The 26258-nt window shown below is 42.3% G+C and overlaps 1 protein-coding gene across 4 annotated transcripts in view; it reads right to left on the bottom strand.

The window, feature by feature from the left end:
• Window positions 1-18955, bottom strand: part of ttc33 (tetratricopeptide repeat domain 33) — a 123879-nt gene extending 104924 nt beyond the window's left edge. Inside the window, exons 1-2 of one of the 4 annotated variants that reach the window (XM_031895287.1) lie at window positions 18850-18955; window positions 14956-15288 (exon numbers count right to left, since the gene is read on the bottom strand). In XM_031895287.1, coding sequence (XP_031751147.1) covers window positions 14956-15176 — 221 coding nt within the window. In that variant the 5' untranslated portion in view covers window positions 15177-15288; window positions 18850-18955. 4 annotated transcript variants of the gene reach the window in all.
• Between the last annotated feature and the right edge of the window lie 7303 nt (window positions 18956-26258).

Genomic DNA, 26258 nt, shown 5'->3' with positions numbered 1-26258 from the left:
TACCTGTATTTTGGCCCTTACTGGTCACCCTCTAGCCATCTATTATCTGTTGTCTAAACACAGCCAGGCCTGGTCAGTTATGTTCAGTAAAAATTAAGAAGATTCATAGACATCCTCCAAGAGCCCTCCCATGACAACTACAAGGATTTTTTTTTTATAAATCACACATTTTATAAACTGTTAAATCAGATCAATGGGTTAATCTAATAAAAGCTTCAACATTTTCTAATAACCCATAGCAACCAGTAAGATGCTTCTTTTTAAAGAGCCGACCAGTAAATGCAATTTGTTGATAGTTGCTATAGGTTACTAGACCTGCACAGGGACACTCCAGGGGCTAAGACACCTTTCCTCAGCACCCCACACTTAACTTCTTCCATCAAAGAAAGCTGAGTAGTGATGGGCAGGCCACACTAAAACCCTTGGGTTTGGCAGGTTTGGATTGACATTTGGGTGCCCATGGTGGGTTTGGGTTGGGTGCAGGTCAGAATCAGTAAGTGCACTCACTCCCTCTGGGCTCCTCCTCTGCTCCCAAAGGTTCCCTCTCTTGGAACCAGAGAAGAGTGCAGAAGCACACTGAGAGAGGCAAGACGGTGGGGATGGGTTGGATGAAAATTCTACAACCTTTTGTGGGTTACTATCAGGTGAAGGTTTTGCTGGTTAGGTTCAGGCATGGTTTTTCTGACCCGCACATCACTGGAGGGGGTGGACGTATCACTAGTGCAAAGAGCATGATTGTGCTCTCTTTTTGCTGCCCTCAAGTAACCTGCCACACACTGCCACCCGTGGCAATGGTGTCACCCTACCTCATATGTGGAACTGCAGAAGCATTGTACTTTTTCTGTACTAATTTGACATTATTAGTAAATGCCTTATGGACACTTTCATTTCCTTGTTTACTAAAAGGGAATTTTTACTCCCCCTCCTCCAGCCATTTTTAACTTTTTAGGTCCAATGCACCGTCCCCTGCTGCCTCCTAAATAGTTATAGGGGAAGTGGGTGTTTCCCTTTATTATATATATTTAGGTCAATTCAAAAGCAGTTTTGAGAAAGTATTAACCTATTTATCAACGTGGGCAAGATGAAAAAATCAAAATCACTTGGAGGTGCCATTTTGTATCATATATAAAATCACTTCTTGTGAGTGCTTGTTAAACCACATCAATTTAAATGTATTTCCTGGTAAGCCTAGAGAGTGTGAGAATGTGTAAGCACCGGTGAGCCGACATAACAGAGAGATAAATTGCTTCCTTGACAACATGAAAGATTAAATACTAATATTACACACAGGGATGATTCATTACTAACAGGAGTAAATAGAAAATGCCAGTTGATCAACCTGTTTGGACATTAGGCTCACACTGTTCTGTAGTTTAACCAAAAGAAAAAGTTATAAATGATGCCAATGTTATTAATAGGGATGATGGAAATTGAAGAACCCCAAGAGAGATATTGGGGGAATTAAGCCTACTGCTAAAACCCATTATGTAATGCCTGCTAATGAGAATACTCAGGCCTATGGTAAATTGTGCATTTTCTTCACCTGTGGGAAATAGGATTATCACCCAGTTGGTTTTTGAGCGGCCCAGCCGGCCAGGGCCTGATTTCCAAACTTAGGAGCAATGTAATTGCCAGTAAAAGTTCAATACCCTACTAATCCCTATCTTCCCTGACCCTCTCTTCTCACAGTATAAAGCCAGAAACGCCTATAACCCAACCAGTTTCCCATTTGTTCTACCCATTTCCACTCCCACTCCACCCATTTCCCCGCCCCATGTGATGCCCACGCCTGTTCCCCCGGTCCATAAATGTAAAAGAAAGTGGCAACCCTAGTGGGAAAACAATGAAGGAGAGAAGGTCTACATTACGAAACTACCCAAATATGAAGACCTCAGTGAGTCCTGGGATGCCAAGCAGAGCAAGAGAAATGCTGCTAAATAGCTGTAGGTTTGCACAGATGCATCTGGTATTGTGCAGCTGAATAACTGGCAAGCTCACAAGGCTGGAAAAATGAGGTACAGGTATAGGACCCGTTATCCAGAATGCTTGGGACCAAGGGTATTCCGGATAAGGGGTCTTTCCATAATTTGGATCTCCATTACCTTAAGTCTACTAAAGAATCAATAAAACATTAATTAAACCCTATGGGATTGTTTTGCATCCAATAAGGATTATTTATATCTTAGTTGGGACCAATTACAAGGTACTGTTTTATTATTACAGAGAAAAAGGAAATCAGTTTTAAAATTCTGAATTATTTGATTAAAATGGAGTCTATGGGAGACGGGCATTCCGTAATTCGGAGCTTTCTGGATAACGGGTTTCCGGATAAGGGATCCCATACCTGTACCTTGAAAGGCAGTGAGAATAATATTGTAATAGAGATAATGAGACTGCTGAGTTAGAAAACAAAAAGCAAAATGGCACTCAGGGCTAACGGGAAATATTTCCTTGTTAGAAAGTCTTTATTTGCGAAAAAGATGCAACGTTTCGAGGCCAATCAGCCTCTTTATCAAGCATGGCCTCGATTGGCCTCGAAACGTTGCATCTTTTTCGCAAATAAAGACTTTCTAACAAGGAAATATTTCCCGTTAGCCCTGAGTGCCATTTTGCTTTTTGTTTTCCTGCTGGTTTTTGTGAGGGTGCCGATCCCTCTGGCGATGTGCACCGGGCAGTTAAATTTGGAGAACTAGGGTGTGCGGTAAGGCCTCTGTTGTAACTGCTGAGTTAGAAACAGAAGGCAAGAGAGGTAATACTGCTCCTCATCATAGATACATTGTTCAGAAAACCGCAAACTAAACAGATGTTTATGGTTATATCTGGGCCAGTGATACGTGGGGTGTTTTGCCAGGATAAAAAACCGTGTGCCCAGCTGGCCCAGCGACCCAGACCCATTCCCTGTCAGCACTCTCCACTGACCTCCCTCCTCCAATCACGCCTAGTTAAGTATGAGATATGCACACTCGGGGAGAGGGGAAGGGGTCCTTGGGGGTGTGTGTGGAACCCCTAATTTACACTGTTTACATAGCAAATAATTCACTCTGCCATTTAAACTTTTATTCTTGAATCAACAAATGTATTTTTAGCTGTAATATTGGTGTGTAGGCGCCATCTCAGTGCATTGTGCCTGAGTCTGAGCTTTCAGCCAGCGCTACACATTAGAACTGCTTTCAGCTAACCTATTGTTTCTCCTACTCCCATGTAACTGGAGGAGTCCCAAGCCGGACTTGGATTTCTTACTATTGAGTGCTATTCTGATACCTACTGGGAGCTGCTATCTTGCTCCCTTCCCATTGTTCTGCTGATTGGCTGCTGGGAGGGGTGGGATATCACTCCAACTTGCAGCGCAGCAGTAAAGTGTTTCTGGAGTTTATCAGAGCACGTCACATGGCTGTGGCACCCTGGGAAAGTAATGTAGAATATGGCTAGCCCCGTGTGAAATTTTAAAAAATCCCCTATGAATAAATAGAGAGTGGGTGAATAATTCTGTGGTGAGATCTAATTTCACACTTTCATATATCTGCCCCTAAGTGCTTTCCATTTAACAATGTCATGAATGGTGAGAGGCAGAGAGGGGAAAGTTTCAAAGGGATTGTTCACCTTTAAATTAAGTTTTAGATAAGCTGAAATGCTCTGTTACATTTCCAGTCACCTCCATGCAAAGTAACATGCCATGTTTAGCCTTCATCATACTGTAGTAGTCACAATGTGTAATGTAATTTCCACAGGCCGACACAGCAGGGTATCACAGCCCAGCGGAAAGAGATAAGAAACACCTGCAATTAAAGTAAGCAGGGTATTCACAGGGGTTACGGCACATATTTAGGAAATACGCCACTCGCTCCGATTAAAATCTACTTAATTTTTTTATATTACAGCTGATAAACCGTAATAAGCAAAAATGGTGAGTAAATTGCAGATGTGCAGAGAGAGCGAACGGAAAATCTAAAGTGCACTATTTAATTTTTGTGCTGTCCCTTGGTATACACAGCAATGATTTGCACTCGGCAATAGCCAGCTCTGTTCCAACAGCCGCCACATCTGAATGCCTGAGATGTTTGAGTTAAAGGCTCTTTGCTCTACTTCCATTCAAATATGTGGTACTTGACTCCGTGCTTACAGTAAATCCCTCACAACGCCAAATAGCTTTGCAGAATGCAACTTCACCAATATAACACCTACAGCAAAGAGTGTTTAGGACATTTAACGTTCTAAAAAGCTCAGATCTGCACAACACTCAAGAACGTCGTAAAATGCAACTTCAACACCATAATACCTACAGTAAAAAGTGTTTATTTAGGACATCATGTTCCTCTAAAAAGCTCAGTTCTGCACAATACTCAAGAGATTTGGAGACTGTAGCTTCACTGCAGAATTGCTGGCATAATACCTACAGCAAAGAGTGTTTAGGACATTTAGCGTTTCACTAAAAAATCTGCACAACACTCAAAAACTTTGTAGAATGCAGACTTGCCGCCATAATTCCTAGAGAAAAGAGTGTTTAGGGCATTTGATGTTCCTCTAAAAAAGCTCAGATCTGCACAACACTCAAGAATGTCGTAAAATGCAACTTCAACACCATAATACCTAGAGCAAAAAGTGTTTAGGACATTTGAAGTTCCTCAAAGAAAGCTCAGATCTGCACAACTTTCAACAGTTTGTAGAATGCAACGTTACCAACATAATACAGTGATCCCCAACCAGTGGCTCAGGGGCAACATGTTGCTCACCAACCCCTTGGATGTTGCTCTCAGTGCCCCCAAACCATATCGTTTTTCTTGAATTCCTGACTTGGGGGCAAGTTTTGGTTGAATAAAAACAAGATTTCCTACCAAATAAAGCCCCCTGTAAGCTGATAGTGTGCATAGAGGCTGCCTAATAGCCAATCACAGCCCTTATTTGGCTCCTCCATTAACTTTTATGGTGCTTGTGTTGATCTCCAAGTCTTTTTACATTTGACTGTGGCTCATGAGTAAGAAAGGGTGGGGGACACCAGAGTTTTGTTTTCTCTTCCTTCTCATTCATCCAAGCCCTTTTGTTTCTCTGTGTCAATCACGGAAATTTTATAACCACAAGACTTGTAACCATAGTTTGACTGGGGGCTAGCATCATGGAAAACTAAAAATTGTCCCAAAGCAAAACAACAACCTTCAACATTTCCTCATAACCTTTATTTATACAAAATTTTTATTATATTTATATATCACTGAGATATTATATTTATAGAGTTAATCATTCCCATCAGTCCGGTTCTCAGTGTAGCTTACAGGCTAAGGTCATTTCATGGAACCTATGTTCTACTATAAAGGCTTTCTATAGATGGCGCTCTGGTTGGAATTGAACCCAGGTCCCACTGGTGCAAGGCAGCATTTCTCTAGACTAGACGTGATAAGAGAACTTTTCAGGTTGAGGGTTTTGAAGGCATTTGCCATATTAATATTAAGCAGTCTTCCAGAACTGAAACAACCAAAACAGAGCTATCCTTGGGAAAATAAAGTAATGCAAAATGACTCGCCCTTTAATAGGTTTAATGAAAGCAAATGTGGTTCTCGATCATGGTAAAATAATGCTAGGGTGCCTCTTCCTGTTTCAGTGCCGTCTAGCAATATGTGCTTAAGAAAAATACATTTAGAGTCAAAAAAAGTCACAAGACAAATGATTCATAAAGCAACTATTGGTTTCAAACATCATAAAGTGATTTATACAGCTTTGCATTTGCTGTTTTCTTTGTGGCCCTCTCTGTACTGTCTCTACTAGTCAGATTATTATTTGTCCCTTGTGTATTTACAAGAAGGACTTTGCCAGGGAGCCAAGCACTCACATCCTTACACACAATATACATACACATACATACATACAGAATGATGAAGCTGAACAATAAGAAAAAAAAGAGATTTCTGTTTGCATGAATGGTGCCAAGACAAATACAATATATTTCGCCAGTTCAGCGCCGCACTCTTAGCATACTTAGCTAATTGGCTACACAATAGAGTCAGTGCACAGTTTTAGTTTTTTTATTTGTTTTTTTAAAATGTGTTTTCAATTTTCTTGCAGCTCTGAGTAAACACAGCCGAGTTGAATGTGAGCAATGTGGGAGGTGGGCTTGGCCGGGCGGTTAAATCCCACATTAAATATGTATTGTGTCTGTCACAGCACCGGCTCTGTGCCATAGGTATTATCACATTTATAAACGTTTGACTGAAACAGCAATAATGCACCTTACATATTTACGGGAAGTTAATCACAGGTGACAGCTCTGCTCAAAGGGTTTAAAATGAGTTTCAGAGACCTGAGGAAAAAGAAACAGGTCACTTTGCACCCATTTTTTTGCCATTGACATGTTGCCATATATGAGCGAGACAGGCCACCATAATGGCACGCAGGCTGTAAGAACAACCTGTATGCCATTAGCCTAAAGATAAACTCAGCAGCCATCAATAGATATATCCCAGAGCAATTCTTCTGGAACTGTAATTTCTATTATTTTACCTTTAAAAAAGTTATAATAACTCCAGCACCTGGTTGCCTACAGATTCCCTTAAAAAGGTGGCCCACCTATAAATTAACTTTTAGTACAGGTATCGGACCCCTTATCTGGAAACCCATTATCCAGAATTACAGAAAGTCCCATAGACTCATTTTAATCAAATAATTAGCATTTTTAAAAATGATTCCCTTTTCTCTCTAATAATTAAACAGTAGCTTGTACTTGATCCCAACTAAGATATAATTACCCCTTATTGGGGGCAGAACATCCCTATTGGGTTTATTTAATGGTTAAATGATTCCCTTTTCTCTGTAATAATAAAACAGTACCTGTACTTGATCCCAACTAAGATATAATTACCCCTTATTGGGGGCAGAACATCCCTATTGGGTTTATTTAATGGTTAAATGATTCCCTTTTCTCTGTAATAATAAAACAGTACCTGTACTTGATCCCAACTAAGATATAATTACCCCTTATTGGGGGCAGAACAGTCCTATTGGGTTTATTTCATGGTTAAATGATTCCCTTTTCTCTGTAATAATAAAACAGTACCTGTACTTGATCCCAACTAAGATATAATTACCCCTTATTGGGGGCAGAACAGCCCTATTGGGTTTATTTAATGGTTAAATGATTCCCTTTTCTCTGTAATAATAAAACAGTACCTGTACTTGATCCCAACTAAGATATAATTACCCCTTATTGGGGCAGAACAGCCCTATTGGGTTTATTTCATGGTTAAATGATTCCCTTTTCTCTGTAATAATAAAACAGTACCTGTACTTGATCCCAAATAAGATATAATTAATCCTTATTGGAGCCAAAACAATCCTATTGGATTTAATAACTGTTTAAATAATTTTATTAGTAGACTTAAGGTAGGAGATCCGAATTACGGAAAGACCCCTTATCCGGAAAACCCCAGGCATTCTGGATAACAGGTCCCATACCTATACTTCATAAAATGGCCACATTTTTAATTGGTCTTTATTATTTTTTTTTATTTTTTATAGTCTTTGAATCAAGTGCCTTCTGATTCTTTTCAACTTTCAAATGGGGGTCGCCGGCCCATGGCAGCAAAAAACACTATTGCTCTGTGAGGCTACACTTTTATTGTTACTGTTACTTTTTATCACTTATTTTTCTATTCTGGTCCTCTCCTTTATATGTCAGTTCTCTGGTTGTTAAGGTAATTTGAACTCTAGCAACAGATAACTGCTGAAATTCCAAACTGGAGGGTTGCTGAACAAAAAGTGAAATTATTAAAAGAACACAAATAATGAAAAATGAATGACCAAGTGCAAATATTACTCTCCTGCATCCTAATTAAAGTTAATTTAAACGTAAACAACCCCTTTAAACATACAGGCTCTAGCACAGCACAGGCTCCCTATAACACCCTATAGTTTACAATCTAACCCTCTTGCCGAGACACAGGGAGATTAAGTGACCTGACAGAAACATTAATATATTTTAGTCTGATTTTATAAACTGTGGCTTCCGTGTTGATTTAAATCACAGTTTTACACTTGCAGAAATAGGAAACACAGCAAAAAGTTCTTTTCTCCATAGCCGGCAGGGCCATAGTGCTGAACTGAACAAACCAGACTCCGAGAAAAAAAACAAATACTATATATCTATTCTGAAAAGACATGAAAAGTCATGCTGAAATCCAGCATCCTTCCCTGACAACTAAAATCTGCTAAAATTCATGTTCCAAAGATCGCTGGCTCCACCATGTGGCAACGGAATGTACAGCACCAGTCATAGAAACAAAACCCACTCTCGGGATACTTAGGGCGAACATTTATCTGCTACCTTGAATAGTCCTAAACCTACAGAATTATAACACATACTAAAGGTAAGGGATGCCTTATGCGGAAACCCACTATCCAGTAAGCTCAGAATTATGGGGAGGCTATCCTCCCATTTTGATCAAATAATTTTAGTTTTCTAAATGATAACCTTTTTCTCAATAGAAAGTATTATTTCCTATTTTCAGATGCTGGGAGGCATGTGTAAGGTAGGTCCCCAGCAGATCTTCAACCGTTTTGGCCATCCACATGGTGGGTCAAATTAAGCTGATCTAATTGTTTGCTCATCCTCTTCCTTCTCTCTTCTTTGTGCCACCCCCAGTGATTTTAACTTTCCTTTTCTTTTAATCACTTGGGATTCCTTCTCCTCTTGTAACCCACTCAGCCCCCTCCCTTAGGAACTGACTCTGGCTCTTGGCTTACCGAGCATACACAGTTCTTCTCAACTCAGCAGCCAGTTCCCTCCAATCTAGCAGCCAGTGTAAAAGATGACACTGCTGGTTTCCATAGAAGCTCTGTTTTAGTGTGCATGTTTTTCTCCTAACCTCCTGTCCTGGGCTCAGTTTATACATTACAGGAAACAATCCAAGCAGGAGTTTTTAATCAAAGTAAGTTCTGCCTGTGTAAGCCTGCATTCTTCATTGCTTGTTTGCAGATGTCAATATGCCAGAGGGAAAATGGCCACCGGGTGAAAGCTGCTATTTGCTTTAGGAAAATGTGATAGCACTGGCAAACAGAAGGGGTGGGGGAGGTGTTCCTACATGGTAGGTAAATGTACGTGGATATCTCCTTACACTGTCATACATACTGGGCCAGGTACATTACAAAACATTATTCAAAAGAAGGGGCAAGTTTTCTCCATTGTTGTATTTATAGTAAATTATACCATTCTGCTTTCCAGCATATGGTTATACATTTATTCTTCTGTCTGAAACCCCTGACAGCCAAGGAAAGTCCTACAATAGGGCCAAAATGTTCCCATAACCTTAACAGGCTACTTCTGTCAAATCCAATGAGGTCGCCGTGACATGTTTATTTGCTGTGCGAGTTATGCAGCCCTTTCAGATGTTATCTTGGTGTTCCTCATTCTTTCTTATAAATATAATTATACTGGAACAACGATCTGCAGTAGGAAAATGCAGCCAGGCCTACAGAAGTTTCCTAAAACTTCCATGGAAACAGTTACACCTTAATACAGTTTTACTTTCATTCATGTTCCCTTAAAAAGACAATAAAGCCGTCTGCTTTGTTTATAAGCTCCCCCCACACCAGAGTCTTCCAATAAATCAGTTCATCTGGACTAGTGGGGGCTTGAGTGAGGTTCATGTTTACAATAAAAGAATAAGAGAGTGCCTGACAATCCCATTTAGAACCTTTCTAGCACCACTTTCCAGCGCCGGACTGGCCCACCAGGATCTGTGTTCCTGACAAGCTGTGTCCTGGTGGTGTAGGCCCCAGTGGTTCTGCAAATACCTCATCCCAAGGTTCTTCATGCACTTCCAGAGGCAACAGGCGGAAAGCAGGAGCCAACCATAAAACAATGAGTACAGTCCTTCGACTCCATACAGTCCATCATTTCTGGGGCAAGTTAAGGGGCAGAGACATCAACAAATTAACCCCTCTTCTAGTTGATGAATGTATGTGCATTGGGTCACCTGATACTAACCAGTTTGTTAGGCTGTTGCATACCTAGTGGTGGATCAGTAGAAAATCTTCTGTGCCCCCAACAGGGGAAAAAAACAAAAGGTATTGTGACTTGCATAAAATACTTTGGTATAGTAATAGACTCCAATATCCGCTCATTTGGCGATCTCCTAAGGTGGGCGATATCGGGCTAATTAAAACGTTGGGTACAGGGGCCTTTGGACCTAGGACCGCATCAACACCTGGCCAATTTTCAACCAGATATTGATCATAGAGACCCACTGAGGGGCCCCATACACAGGCAGATAAGGACTCTTATAAGATTTAAAGGACTCAAATCGGCAGCTTAAATCTGCCCATGTATGGCCACCTTAAGCCAACAAATATTTCCTTTGTGGCATACGTTCTGTAGTAATAAGTGTCTCCCAATGGGTTGCAGACTCCCATGTTGGCTGCATATAGCTACAAATAGAGTAAAGCAGTTACCTGGAAAGCACAACGAGCCTTAGAGCTTAATCACAATGACTTTATCGTAGAGACCTCATGCACTACATGTTTTGGCTCAACAGCCTTCCTTGGGTGCTTAAGGTGTTGAGCCAAAACATGTAATGCATTGGGTTTCCACAATAAAGTCACTGTGATGAAGCTATAAGGCTCGCTGTGCTTTCCGGGTAACTGCTTTACAATACCGCAATACAAGATGCTGCAGCACTCCGAATAAAGTGAAAAAGGTGTTAATTGTGCAAACAGAACAGGTAACACAACAATTAACAACCTTTTCACTTTATTCGGAGTGCTGCAGCGTGTCCTTGGCAGTGGGCTCAGCACTCAGCACCCAACGCTACAACAAACAGTCGTTATAGGTGAGCATTGCCAATTTGTATTGTGTTTTACAGTATTGCCCACCTTAAGCCAGCAGATCTGAGGAGGCAAGGTCTCCTGTAGGCTAAGAAGGTTATGTTGGTGAAGTTCCAGTATGATATCAATCTTATTTAAGGTGTTGGGACTTCCCAAAAATGAAATAAAATAAATCAGTAAATTAGTTTATATAAAGGCAGTTCATGAGTATAGTAATCTAAATGTCATGCAATTCGAGTGAGCAACATATAATATAAATAGAAGCAGTTAATGCAATAAGATATTTTATTAGGACCTAATTACAGCTCCAGTTTGTCCTCAATAAAGTAAATGTGTAGGTATAGGTACGGCACTTAAAAAGCATAATTCATTTGCTTGCCTTGTGCAGGCTCTGAAGGAGGATGTTTGGAGGACATTTGTTATACATGTATGGGATCCATTATCTTGAAACTCGTTAACCATAAAGCTTTGAATTACAGAAAAGCCATCTCCCGTAGACTGCTTTTAAATCAAATTATTCAAACTTTTTAAAAATGATTTCCTTTTCCTCTGTAATAATAAAACAGTACCTGTACTTGATCCCAACTAAGATATAATTACCCCTTATTGGGGGCAGAACAGCCCTATTGGGTTTATTTCATGGTTAAATGATTCCTTTTTCTCTGTAATAATAAAACAGTACCTGTACTTGATCCCAACTAAGATATAATTACCCCTTATTGGGGGCAGAACAGTCCTATTGGGTTTATTTCATGTTTAAATGATTCCCTTTTCTCTGTAATAATAAAACAGTACCTGGACTTGATCCCAACTAAGATACAGTATAATTACCCCTTATTGGTGCAAAACTATCCTATTGGGTTTATTTCATGTTTACATGATTTTTAGTAGACAAGGTATGGAGATCCAAATTATGGAAAGTTCCCTTCTCTGGAAAACCCCAGGTCCTGAGAATTCTTGATAACAGGTTCTATAACTATATTTTTTCCAATTTACGTGCAATGTATAAAGATGTAGCTGGCTTAAGTACCACACATAATTTGTTTCAGTGGCTAAAGCAGAATGCGTGACATGCTATCATGCAAAAAATATATCCAATAAGGATACAGGAAGCACAGAGTTTCCAATTAACAGTCCCCCAAACAAGTTATAATAGGCCAATATGAATGTATGAGTGACTGTTCCGTGGAAAACACTGGGGCAGTGACGTGGGTTACACATGAAAATTGGCAAATATAGAGAACTAATAAATAACTTGTTTCCAGGATGACAAACTTGAGTAGATAATAAAACAGAAAGGTCACTAATATTCTGCTAATAAAGAGATACATCCAGTGAATCAGAGGTGATAAACCCCAAGGCTTAGGAAAGGGCTGTACTTTAAATTGGATTTTATTTTCCACAAATAATGACCTTTGATTCTATACAGCCCTCTTTCCTATGAAATAATAAGCTAATACATGTCCAAAACAACTGTGCCATCTCCCTTTGCCTTTAACAGAACCCACCCAATGCCGCTGGGGAATTTCAGTATTTTGGAGCAAAAGCCTATATGTTCCAGTGGTGTCACGCAGTTACCATTAAAGCCAAAAGGGAGGCAGCATTGTGCCATTAAGGATTGTGTGTAGGTGAGAGCATCACTGTTTCACTGGTTTATATAGTCTGGGCCAGCAGTGGAGATTAAAGCAAAGGGCTTTCAGCAACATTTAAAATGAATATATGGGTTCACATACCCTTTAAATGATATTTTCATTACAATTGCTACACTAAATATATATAGAAATGTGCTTGGGCTCCTATTTGCTCCAATCGGACTAGTTCCCCAGAAGCCAGTTCCCTGCCAGTAACAGTCTGTAACACTGTTTCAGGAGTCAAAACCAAATGCAGAGAATGCAGCCAGACAGATTCTGCTTCCGATAGCAATTTCATTTACAAAATCACTGTTAAACCAGTGGAAATGGCTAATTACTGCATATTAGGCATGCGCTTTATAACATTTCAGTTTTAATTGGCAGCAAATTCTAGAACTCACAAACTGTAAATATGAAATGTGCAGTTCCACTCCACTTTCAGCAAAGTTACAGGAGTTGCTCCATGTCACAGTCTAACATCGGAACATACAGTAATTATTATAAGCTCAATGTAGCACTTTGCACTGTACAGTTTGTACAAAAAAGGTTTCTCTAATCCAGTGTTTTTCAACCTTTTTTGGGCAAAGGCACACTTGTTTCATGAAAAAAATCACGAGGCACACCACCATTAGAAAATGTTAAAAAATTTAACTCTGTGCCCAGCAGCAGTGCCCCCTAGTACATTGGTGCCCAGCATCAGTGCCCCCCTAGTACATTGGTGCCAAGAGCAGTGCCCCCCTAGTACATTGGTGCCAAGAGCAGTGCCCCCCTAGTACATTGGTGCCCAGCATCAGTGCCCCCCTAGTACATTGGTGCCAAGAGCAGTGCCCCCCTAGTACATTGGTGCCCTGCCTACGGCACACCAGGCTGTGCCGCGGAACAGTGGTTGAAAAACGCTGCTCTAATCAAGATTTCCTATTCTGTCTCCCACCTCTGCCTGCGCTCCCTTTCACTGTATTATATTTTAGCGCTATTGTGTTGACTTATTATTATACATTATTAATATACATCATTCTTATCAGCCCTGTGTCTGTTACTAAACCTGCTGATGTCAAAGCCCATTCAGAATATCACTAAGAATGATCATTTTGAGCATACTAAGCTGTTATGTATCCGCACACTACCCTACTGTTATATTTTTAAATGATGAGTTGAATATTTTTGCTTTTGAAGTTGCCATATATGAGACATATTTGGCCAAAACAACATCTCTGCCAATAACAGAAAAGTTGACAAAACCCCTGTTTTTCACAACACAATTGCTTTACAAGCACATTAACCCCCTCTAGTGGCCTGCTTAGCTACTGCAGGGGGTGCACAAGACAGAATTTCTTTTTTTCCAAAAGAAGTTGAAAGCATGTTATCTATTTATAAATATGTCTTGTACCACAACATTATCCACCAAACATGCTGGTCCCAGTTATAAAAGTGATAGCTCATCTTATGGCCTTAACCAACAAGTGATAGTGATCATGCAAGGTGATGTGTATGTAAAAAAAGTAATCACCACTTTTGCACCTAAAATAACAGCTCACACTAGGTGGAGTGCAGTAACCCATAGCAACCAATCAGATCTTTGCTTTTCACGTTCTCATTTGTAGTAGTCTCATAAAATCTAATTGGCTTCTATAGGGGACTGCACTGGTTCAGCTTAGCACCTTGTTTACTAAAGCTTGTGGTGTCTGAGAGTTTGTCAAATTATAAGGGGTCACAACATTTATAAAGACTGGGAATAATTATTCTATTATGTTATGTACTGGTGAAAAACAGAGAGTAAAGCATTAGTACAAGCAACGTTCATGGCAGAAAGTTTCTGCATCTATTTTTAAATCTAGAAATTAACAATTTGTCCAGACAAAATGTAAACAATATAAATTATAAAAAAAACTACGAAACACTAGAAGGGTTATTTATTTACCCCCAGGGGCAGATATGCAAGAGCACTAAGGGGTGCAAGGACATTCTCTGTAGTGCTCACTTGTAGAACACTTGCACCCCCAGGATTGCTGGTGTCTGAAATGAGCGGCAGATCAAAAATACAATGCTCATTGCAGAGAGCAGCATTAGGTGGCCCTGTCCTTACTGCTTGCCTAAATGACCAGCAAGTTTTATGGGGCCTTCCATCCCTCTTGGATTGAGCACTGCCTAACAAAGGAAGTAAGCATTTTCTTCAAATCTTATTTGCTTTTATGTTTAGTCCCCGTTAAAGAAGAGGAAGATATTGCCTTGCTCAGAAAATTCAGTTAGTGAGCAAAGAAGAGTCATCTGACAATTCTTTGGTCAGTTCTAAGTAAACAATAACACAAGACTTTCCTCTGCTCACAAACTTAATTTTTCAGCAAATGAACAGCAGGTGGTGTTGTTGTGCTTGAAAGTGCTCAGAAGAGCGTTCTGTACAGTTGTACATTCATTTCTAGAGTCTATATTCGCTTTAATTCTCCACTAAAATATAGAATAATGCACTATACAGGCAAAGTAAGCAAAGATTCAGCAGGAAACTTTGGAAGAAAAGCAGTACCTTCCATCTTCTGCAAGGAGACTTCCTTCTTCTTTTAGTCGCTTGCTTCTAGCCGTATTATCCTCAAGGAGAATGCCTTTCTTGCGTTTGATTGCATGGAGCCAATCCACCTCATGACTGTCTAGCACAACACTCTCATCCGCAGCCTCTTCCTCAAAATGCTGAGAGACCGCCTTAGATACCTTCTCGCCAATCTTCCTCTTCCACCCAAAGGATGCCATTCTGCTGGGTAACAAGAAGGGGTTCAGAGATCAAACAATGAATGAGCGACAATTGGGTTGTCATGTCAAGAATGTTTATAGGGAGAGTCAGTGTGCAACGTCTGATTTACTCCTAAATGAAAGAATGGAAATAAAAAAAAGAAACCAATCAATCACTATCCTCCAACCTATAGTACTTTAGACTGTAGGCACTGTATCTAAACAATTCTCTCAATCACTTCTCAATACATATTATTATTTCTTCCATACATATTATTATTCTCTATTCCGCCTTCTATTTATTTTCTTTATTCTCATATAGAAATGAGGAATGACCATGGTATAGGTATACAAGGAAAATGGCTGGGTGAGCAGGAAGGCCCACTGACACCTGGGCCCACCGGGAGTTTTCCTGGTATCCTAGTGCAGTGTTTTTCAACCTTTTTTGGGCAAAGGCACACTTGTTTCATGAAAAAAATCACGAGGCACACCACCATTAGAAAATGTTAAAAAATTTAACTGCCCCCCTAGTACATTGGTGCCCAGCAGCAGTGCCCCCCTAGTACATTGGTGCCAAGAGCAGTGCCCCCCTAGTACATTGGTGCCCAGCAGCAGTGCCCCCCTAGTACATTGGTGCCAAGAGCAGTGCCCCCCCAGTACATTGGTGCCAAGAGCAGTGCCCCCCTAGTACATTGGTGCCCAGCAGCAGTGCCCCCCTAGTACATTGGTGCCAAGAGCAGTGCCCCCCTAGTACATTGGTGCCCAGCAGCAGTGCCCCCCTAGTACATTGGTGCCCAGCAGCAGTGCCCCCCTAGTACATTGGTGCCCAGCAGCAGTGCCCCCCAGTACATTGGTGCCAAGAGCCAGCCCCCCTAGTACATTGGTGCCCAGCAGCAGTGCCCCCATAAGTCAGTGTGCCCCGTGGCCCCCCCTAATACATTGGTGCCCAGCAGCATTTTACTCTTCGGCGGCTTCAGCAGCATCTTCCCCTCACGCGCGCCGCCTCTGCACTTCTGCCTACACGCGACCGCACACAGGCCCTTTTATAACGTTGCGCCCCGTGCGTACTGACGTCACCCGTACACACGGGGCGCAACCAATGACAGGGCCCGGATTTTTTTTTAAAGTAAAAATTGCGGCCCTGCCTACGGCACACCAGGCAACATCTCGCGGCACACTAGTGTGCCGCGGAACAGTGGTTGAAAAACGCTGTCCTAGTGAGCCAGTCCGACATTCACTGACACTACTTCTATGCTGTTACATATTAGAAGACCAGCCTGGCATGGCTACTGGATGTGCCACAGTGCATGAGAGGGGCAGCCTGGCATGGCTACTGGATGTGCCACAGTGCATGAGAGGGGCAGCCTGGCATGGCTACTGGATGTGCCACAGTGCATGAGAGGGGCAGCCTGGCACGGCTACTGTATGAGCTGGAATGTATTAGAGGGGCAGCCTGGCACGGCTACTGTATGAGCTGGAATGTATTAGAGGGGCAGCCTGGCACGGCTACTGTATGAGCTGGAATGTATTAGAGGGGCAGCCTGGCACGGCTACTGTATGAGCTGGAATGTATTAGAGGGGCAGCCTGGCACGGCTACTGTATGAGCTGGAATGTATTAGAGGGGCAGCCTGGCATGGCTACTGTATGAGCTGGAATGTATTAGAGGGGCAGCCTGGCACGGCTACTGTATGAGCTGGAATGTATTAGAGGGGCAGCCTGGCACGGCTACTGTATGAGCTGGAATGTATTAGAGGGGCAGCCTGGCATGGCTACTGTATGAGCTGTAATGTATTAGAGGAACAGACTGGCATGGCTACTGTATGAGCTGGAATGTATTAGAGGGGCAGCCTGGCACGGCTACTGTATGAGCTGGAATGTATTAGAGGGGCAGCCTGGCACGGCTACTGTATGAGCTGGAATGTATTAGAGGGGCAGCCTGGCATGGCTACTGTATGAGCTGGAATGTATTAGAGGGACAGCCTGGCATGGCTACTGTATGAGCTGGAATGTATTAGAGGGGCAGCCTGGCACGGCTACTGTATGAGCTGGAATGTATTAGAGGGGCAGCCTGGCACGGCTACTGTATGAGCTGGAATGTATTAGAGGGGCAGCCTGGCACGGCTACTGTATGAGCTGGAATGTATTAGAGAGGCAGCCTGGCATGGCTACTGTATGAGCTGGAATGTATTAGAGGGGCAGCCTGGCACGGCTACTGTATGAGCTGTAATGTATTAGAGGGGCAGCCTGGCACGGCTACTGTATGAGCTGGAATGTATTAGAGGGGCAGCCTGGCACGGCTACTGTATGAGCTGGAATGTATTAGAGGGGCAGCCTGGCACGGCTACTGTATGAGTTGGAATGTATTAGAGGGACAGCCTGGCACGGCTACTGTATGAGCTGTAATGTATTAGAGGGGCAGCCTGGCACGGCTACTGTATGAGCTGGAATGTATTAGAGGGGCAGCCTGGCACGGCTACTGTATGAGCTGGAATGTATTAGAGGGGCAGCCTGGCACGGCTACTATATGAGCTGGAATGTATTAGAGGGGCAGCCTGGCATGGCTACTGTATGAGCTGGAATGTATTAGAGGGGCAGCCTGGCATGGCTACTGTATGAGCTGGAATGTATTAGAGGGGCAGCCTGGCATGGCTACTGTATGAGCTGGAATGTATTAGAGGGACAGCCTGGCACGGCTACTGTATGAGCTGGAATGTATTAGAGGGGCAGCCTGGCATGGCTACTGTATGAGCTGGAATGTATTAGAGGGGCAGCCTGGCACGGCTACTGTATGAGCTGGAATGTATTAGAGGGTCAGCCTGGCATGGCTACTGTATGAGCTGGAATGTATTAGAGAGGCAGCCTGGCATGGCTACTGTATGAGCTGGAATGTATTAGAGGGGCAGCCTGGCACGGCTACTGTATGAGCTGGAATGTATTAGAGGGACAGCCTGGCACGGCTACTGTATGAGCTGGAATGTATTAGAGGGACAGCCTGGCATGGCTACTGTATGAGCTGGAATGTATTAGAGGGGCAGCCTGGCATGGCTACTGTATGAGCTGGAATGTATTAGAGGGGCAGCCTGGCATGGCTACTGTATGAGCTGGAATGTATTAGAGAGGCAGCCTGGCATGGCTACTGTATGAGCTGGAATGTATTAGAGGGGCAGCCTGGCACGGCTACTGTATGAGCTGGAATGTATTAGAGGGGCAGCCTGGCACGGCTACTGTATGAGCTGGAATGTATTAGAGGGACAGCCTGGCATGGCTACTGTATGAGCTGGAATGTATTAGAGGGACAGCCTGGCATGGCTACTGTATGAGCTGGAATGTATTAGAGGGGCAGCCTGGCATGGCTACTGTATGAGCTGGAATGTATTAGAGGGACAGCCTGGCATGGCTACTGTATGAGCTGGAATGGCTACTGTATGAGCTGTAATACATCACAGGGGCAGCCTGGCACACAGTGTATTGTATCAGAAGGATATACAAGGCACAGTAACACTGATCATACCAGACTTCAGGCCAGTGAGGATGACACTTGGAGGCAGGATTCTATATAATTAGAATATACTAGCAGCCCTGAGTGCCTGCTCCACTATGAGCCTGAGTGCCACTGAGGCCACTAGCCCAGTCCGTGTGCCCGTAGCCCCAGCCCCAGCCCCAGCCCCAGCCCCAGCTCCCCACATACACTACCTGAGACTCCGGCTCTCTGTTTTCCTTCCTCCGTGCACATGGGAGGGGGCGGGGCTGGATGGGGCTGCGGGACAAACACCACTAACCCTGGGTCAGTCACTGAGAAGCGGCTGTGCCCAAGGCAATGGCTGTCTGTTTCCCACGGTTATGCAGCTAGGGGCCTCACAATAACGGGGAATGTAGGGAATTGTAGTTCTTCAATATAATCTGTGATTAATATAGACCTGAGATTTCCCATTTATGTGTCCTGCACTCTTATATATAACTATATCACTCTTAAATAATATTACTCCTGTGAGCTTCTTATTTAGAGCACTGAAAAAATGTTTTAATGTGGCAATGTTTGGTATTAGAAAGTAGTTAATGTATTTAAGTTTTATGAACCTTTTGCTGCAATTGCAGCTTTAAGTCATTGGGGGGCAAGAATGTACCAGTTTTGCAAATGGGGGGGTGGTGTATCCATTCATCCAGGCTCCAGGCACTTCAGGACAGTCAGATGCCCCTTGGGGGCAGATTTATCATATATAAGATTAGAGTGCACCACAGAAAATCTCACCCACTTTCTATTCATTCCTATGAAATTTTTAGAAGTGTATTTATCAAATACCCCATAAATTGCGTGTCATTCAGACCCCTAACGAGTAACTGGGGTATAACAAGATATAAATAAAGCACAGGGGTTGTGTGTTTACTTCAGAACGACTACTATAATTAAATAAATACCCTGCTGTGTAGCCATAGGGGCAGCCATTTAAACTAGAAAAAGGGATAAAAGGCACAGGTTACATAGCAGATAACAGATATACTCTGTAAAGCACCATTGTATTCTACAGGTCTTATCTATTATCTGCTATGTAACTGTACCATTTATCACTATTTCAATTGGAATAGCTACCCCCATGGTCACACAGCAGCTTATTTATATTAAGCATAGTAAGGGAAAAAGGGGAGGAGACTTGCTTGGGGGGTACTGATAATGGCAGGGAGGCCCATAAGTTGTTTACGTGACATTCTAACACTGGTACCAGTATTAAATGTATGTTTACTAATGCAAGGAGTCTGACTGGTAAAATGGGAGAGCTGGAGGTACTGGCGTTGGAGCAGAAATATAATGTGATTGGTGTTGCTGAAACTTGGTTGAATCACATGAGTCTCATGACTGGGCAGTTAATATTGGAGGAGGAGGAGTGTGTCTGTTCATTAATCAGGAATTAAATGCAAGTATAAAGGAGGAGGTGATGATGGTAAATGAGGAAGCTGAAGCCTCATTGGTTGAGCTTCTCACAGACAGTAAAGCGTTCACCAAATTAGCTGTAGGGGTATGCTATAGCCCCCCCCTAATGTAAGTGTTGCAAATATAAAAATACTGCTAGTTTGGGGCAAGTGATAACAATGGGGGATTTTAATTACCCTGATATTGACTGGGGCAATAGTACTGCCAGGACAGTAAATGGGAACAAGTTTATAAACTTCTTGCATGACAACTTTATGTCACAGGTTGTTGAGGAGCCAACCACCTGTGACATAAAGTTGATCGAGCCTAGCCTTCCTTCTGTATAGAAAGGAGTCAGGCTAGGCTCAATCAATCAATCGTCGCATAGTGGATGCTGCTCCTTCCTTCACCGTATTGCCATAGTTCAATTGACAGGAAGCCAAGTTTTACCAGGTATTTTCTATTAAAGCATTTAAAATACTAAGTGGTTTGCAGAATAGGGCAATTATTGCTGCAGGGTAGAATAGCTTTTTTACTTAAAAATTTTTTGTGTTACTTTTCCTTTATATTCAGAAAAGCAAATTTTAGATCCTTAAGGGCAGTGCTTCAGGGCATAGATTGGGGCAGTAGGTTTTCTGCTAAAAACACAGAGCAGAAATGGTTGTAATGGATATTAAATCATTACTGTTCTCAATTTATGTAAATATAGAACTGTTAAGAATCACCCTATGTGGCTTAATTCTGAAGTAAAGAAGTCAGAGGGGACAGAAGCTGCGTTTAATAAATCTAAACACTATAACAAAGGCTGTAAAACAACAATCCGAAAGGCAAAGATAGAAAATGAGGAGCGCATCGCGGCCGAGGCCAAGACTAACCCCAAAAAAGTTTTTTAAGTATATTAATAAAAAGATGCAGGTTGAGGGTGTGGCCCCATTGAGTTATAGTAACAATATGGTTACAGCAGATACAGAAAAGGCAGATGTGCTTAACCAGTTCTTTTCTTCTGTGTATACAGTAGAGGAGCCAGAGGGCCAAGTCCCACCCAATAGCTGCACTGTTGCCTCAGCTCCAACTACACAGTGGTTGGCACAGGATATGGTGCTTAAAGGGTTACACACAATAAATGTAAAAAATAAATGCCTGTAAGTTTGACATCCGTGGTGGGCAAGTTAAGGTTTGTTAAGGGATCACATACAAAATCATGTTCTGGAGAATGGCATTATGAGCAGTAATCAGCATGGCTTTATGAAGGACAGGTCATGTCAGACCAATTTAATTGCTTTTTATGATGAGGTAAGTAAGAAGTTGGACAGTGGGGATGCAGTAGATATAATCTATTTGGATTTTGCCAAAGCATTTGATACCGTTCCCCACAAACGACTGCTTTCTAAGCTAAGGTCTATTGGTCTTAGTGAAGTCGCTTGCACATGGATAGAAAACTGGCTACAGGATCGGGTACAGAGGGTGGTTGTTAATGGCACATTCTCTACTTGGAATAAGGTTCCAGGGTTCAGGGTTCTGTACTTTTCTTTAACTTGTTCATAAATGACTTGGGGGAGGGTATTATAAGTAATGTATCATTGTTTGCAGATGACAGTAATTGTAGATAATAAACTTGGCTGTAGCAAGCAATGCCAGGCAGCAGCTGCAAGGGGCATATATTTGCAGAAGGAGGGGGTTATTCTTCCCCTTCACAGAGCGCTGGTAAGGCCCCATCTACAGTAAAATATGCCGTTCAGTTTTGGTCTCCAGTGCTCAAACGGGACATGATTGAGTTAGAGAGGGTCCAGAGAAGGGCAACTAAACTGGTAAAGGGTATGGAAAGTCTCCGTTATGAAGAAAGACTGGCCAAGTTGGGTCTGTTTACAATAGAGAAGACGCGCTTAAGATATGATATATGCATAAAAATATAAGATCATATAATAACCTCTTTAATTCTTTATATACCAGTAGGTTCTTCCAACTGACACGAGGGCACCGATTACGATTAGAAGAAAGAAGGTTCCGTTTAAATATTAGGAAAGGATTTTTTACAAGTTGTGGAATTCCCTCCCTGAACCAGTCGTGCTGGCTGATACATTAGATAGGTACAAGAAGGGGTTGGGGGGGCTTTTTAGCAAGTGAGGGAATACAGGGTTATGGGAGATAGCTCTTAGTACAAGTGAGGGAATACAGGGGTAGGGGGGATAGCTCTCAGTACAAGTGAGGGAATACAGGGGTATGGGAGATAGCTCTTAGTACAAGTGAGGGAATACAGGGGTAGGGGGGATAGCTCTCAGTACAAGTGAGGGAATACAGGGGTATGGGAGATAGCTCTTAGTACAAGTGAGGGAATACAGGGGTAGGGGAGATAGCTCTCAGTACAAGTGAGGGAATACAGGGGTAGGGGAGATAGCTCTCAGTACAAGTGAGGGAATACAGGGGTATGGGAGATAGCTCTCAGTACAAGTGAGGGAATACAGGGGTAGGGGGGATAGCTCTCAGTAAAAGTGAGGAAATACAGGGGTATGGGAGATAGCTCTCAGTACAAGTGAGGGAATACAGGGGTAGGGGGGATAGCTCTCAGTACAAGTGAGGGAATACAGGGGTAGGGGGGATAGCTCTCAGTACAAGTGAGGGAATACAGGGGTAGGGGAGATAGCTCTCAGTACAAGTGAGGGAATACAGGGGTATGGGAGATAGCTCTTAGTACAAGTGAGGGAATACAGGGGTATGGGAGATAGCTCTCAGTACAAGTGAGGGAATACAGGGGTATGGGAGATAGCTCTCAGTACAAGTGAGGGAATACAGGGGTATGGGAGATAGCTCTCAGTACAAGTGAGGGAATACAGGGTTATGGGAGATAGCTCTTAGTACTAGTTGATCCAGGGACTGGTCCGATTGCCATCTTGGAGTCAGGAAGGAATTTTTCCCCTCTGCGGCAAATTAGAGAGGCTTCAGATGGGATTTTTGCCTTCCTCTGGATCAACTAGTAGTTAGGCAGGTTATATATAGGCATTATGGTTGAACTTGATTGACGTCTTTTTTTTTTTTTTTTCAACCTAACTTACTATGTTACTATGTAGTTCATCCCACAACATTCAAACCAAGGGCTCTTACACATAGGGATATGAAGCAGTTACACCCTATCAGCAGGTACATCCAAGGGCTGGAACAGAGTACTAATTAATAATTGAATCCATCAGTAATCAAAGCTCACTTTATAAGGTTACTTACTATACCTGCCAAACTCAGTAAGTGGCATCAGGGCTCAAATGCCCTACAGGAATTTAAACATGCTGCAGCTTTGCTATAGGAAAGGCAATTGGTAATAGTGGTTATTCTTTTTTTATATAATGGATTCGGAATATATAGTTTATAGATAAGAGCTTAATGATTCTGCTAGCCAAAGGGGGAATCATTCCAATGAGTTGGAGGCAGACTATTCCTCTCATTCTGTGGCATCAGGTAAGTCTGTGCAAAAAAAAAAAAAAAAAAATATATATAAAAACACTATATATATTTTTAGCATTTTTTTAACATATACAGTGGAGGAAATAATTATTTGACCCCTCACTGATTTTGTAAGTTTGTCCAATGACAAAGAAATGAAAAGTCTCAGAACAGTATCATTTCAATGGTAGGTTTATTTTAACAGTGGCAGATAGCACATCAAAAGGAAAATCGAAAAAATAACTTTAAATAAAAGATAGCAACTGATTTGCATTTCATTGAGTGAAATAAGTCTTTTTTTGTTAGAGGGTTCAAAAACTTAATACTTAGTGGAAAAACCCTTGTTTGCAAGCACAGAGGTCAAACGTTTCTTGTAATTGATGAGCAAGTTTGCGCACATTTTAGGAGGAATGTTGGTCCCACTCCTCTTTGCAGATCATCTCTAAATCCCTAAGGTTTCGAGGCTGTCTCTGTGCAACTCTGAGCTTGAGCTCCCTCCATAGGTTTTCTATTGGATTAAGGTCCGGAGACTGACTAGGCCACTCCATGACCTTAATGTGCTTCTTCTTGAGCCACTCCTTTGTTGCCTTTGCTGTATGTTTTGGGTCATTGTTGTGCTGGAACACCCATCCACGACCCATTTTCAGTTTCCTGGCAGAGGGAAGGAGGTTGTCGTTCAGGATTTCACGATACATGGCTCCGTCCATTTTCCCGTTAATGCGAATAAGTTGTCCTGTGCCCTTAGCAGAAAAACACCCCCAAAGCAAAATGTTTCCACCCCCATGCTTGACGGTGGGGACGGTGTTTTGGGGGTCATAGGCAGCATTTTTCTTCCTCCAAACACAGCGAGTTGAGTTAATGCCAAAGAGCTCTATTTTGGTCTCATCAGACCACAGCACCTTCTCCCAGTCACTCACAGAATCATTCAGGTGTTTATTGGCAAACTTCAGACAGGCCTGCACATGTGCCTTCTTGAGCAGGGGGACCTTGCGAGCCCTGCAGGATTTTAATCCATTGCGGTGTAATGTGTTTCCAATGGTTTTCTTGGTGACTGTGGTCCCTGCTAATTTGAGGTCATTAACTAACTCCTCCCGTGTAGTTCTAGGATGCTTTTTCACCTTTCTCAGAATCATTGACACCCCACGAGGTGAGATCTTGCGTGGAGCCCCAGAGCGAGGTCGATTGATGGTCATTTTGTGCTCCTTCCATTTTCGAACAATCGCACCAACAGTTGTCACCTTCTCTCCCAGCTTCTTGCTAATGGATTTGTAGCCCATTCCAGCCTTGTGCAGGTCTACAATTTTGTCTCTGGCATCCTTGGACAGCTCTTTGGTCTTTCCCATGTTGGAGAGTTTGGAGTCTGCTTGATTGATTGATTCTGTGGACAGGTGTCTTTTATACAGGTGACTAGTTAAGACAGGTGTCCTTAATGAGGTTGACTAATTGAGTAGAAGTGTCTAACCACTCTGTGGGAGCCAGAACTCTTAATGGTTGGTAGGGGTTCAAAAACTTATTTCACTCAATGAAATGCAAATCAGTTGCTATCTTTTATTTAAAGTTATTTTTTCGATTTTCCTTTTGATGTGCTATCTGCCACAGTTAAAATAAACCTACCATTGAAATGATACTGTTCTGAGACTTTTCATTTCTTTGTCATTGGACAAACTTACAAAATCAGTGAGGGGTCAAATAATTATTTCCTCCACTGTATATACCCAACTGAATGACCTATTATCAAAAATTGGGTTATTTTTTCCAACAATAGCCAAGAAATGTTTGAGGGGGTTTCCCGTCATGGTTATGTTCTCATGGACTTCCTCAAGTGCATTCCAAGCTGCGAGGACTCCACACACAGAACTAGAAAGGTCTATTCCCATAATCATGGAATTCTTCCACATGCAGTATCTGGGTTTCATGCCATATAAGCAGGGGGTTCCGGAATCCTTCCACCACTACCAACAGATTCCCCTGTTCCCAGGAAAAGCATATATGTAAACAGGCACAGTCTGAGAAGTCCCGTCCTCAAAAATGAGAAAAATGTCAAACACCAACTATACAGTGTCTCCAACTGGGTCCCACAAGACCTACCAGAGAACCTGATATCCAGGGATCACTCTCTCAGCACTTAGACAGATAGCGCCAAATGGTAATGTCTTTATATAGGCCCAAGGAGCAAACACAGATGTACTGATTGGAATTCACCTAGGCTCTAGCTCAGGGGTGGGCAAACTACGGCCCGCAGGCAACGTCCGGCCCGTTGGTCTTTTTTATCCGGCCCGCCAAGGATTGGCGTGTCTCGCTTTGTCTCAACTCCGCAAGTCTCATCACGTGAGACTTGGCTTCAAGACTGTATGTAGGTGCTGGCCCGACCAGTCTGTCAAATTTTAAAAGTCAATGTGGCCCCTGACCCTAAGTTTGCCCACCCCTGGTCTAGCTCCACTGGTAGGCCAGTCTGATCCGACCACTTTCTATGCAATGGGACAATTATCCCAATTTGTAATATAGATTACATTCCAAGCGCTATGTCATTTGTAAATCAGCCATGGGAGAGCATCGAGGGCTTGGACCTCTAGCTTTGAGGTTGCAAAGGAAGCTAAACAGCTTAGGAACAATAAACAGCCAATGGATTGTTCTAACGTCCCCATATATTAGTGAAAGTTACATGTAAATAATAGCTAGCCATAAAGTACATACATGAGTCCTTATCCTTAAAAAAAAAAAAAAAAAAATCCTTTTTTTATTATATATTTGTACAAATTGCCTT

The sequence above is a fragment of the Xenopus tropicalis genome, chromosome 1, assembly GCF_000004195.4.
Source record: "Xenopus tropicalis strain Nigerian chromosome 1, UCB_Xtro_10.0, whole genome shotgun sequence".
Lineage (NCBI taxonomy): Eukaryota > Metazoa > Chordata > Amphibia > Anura > Pipidae > Xenopus > Xenopus tropicalis.
Note: the sequence above shows the minus strand (reverse complement) of the source record. Positions and strands in the feature narration are given on the sequence as shown.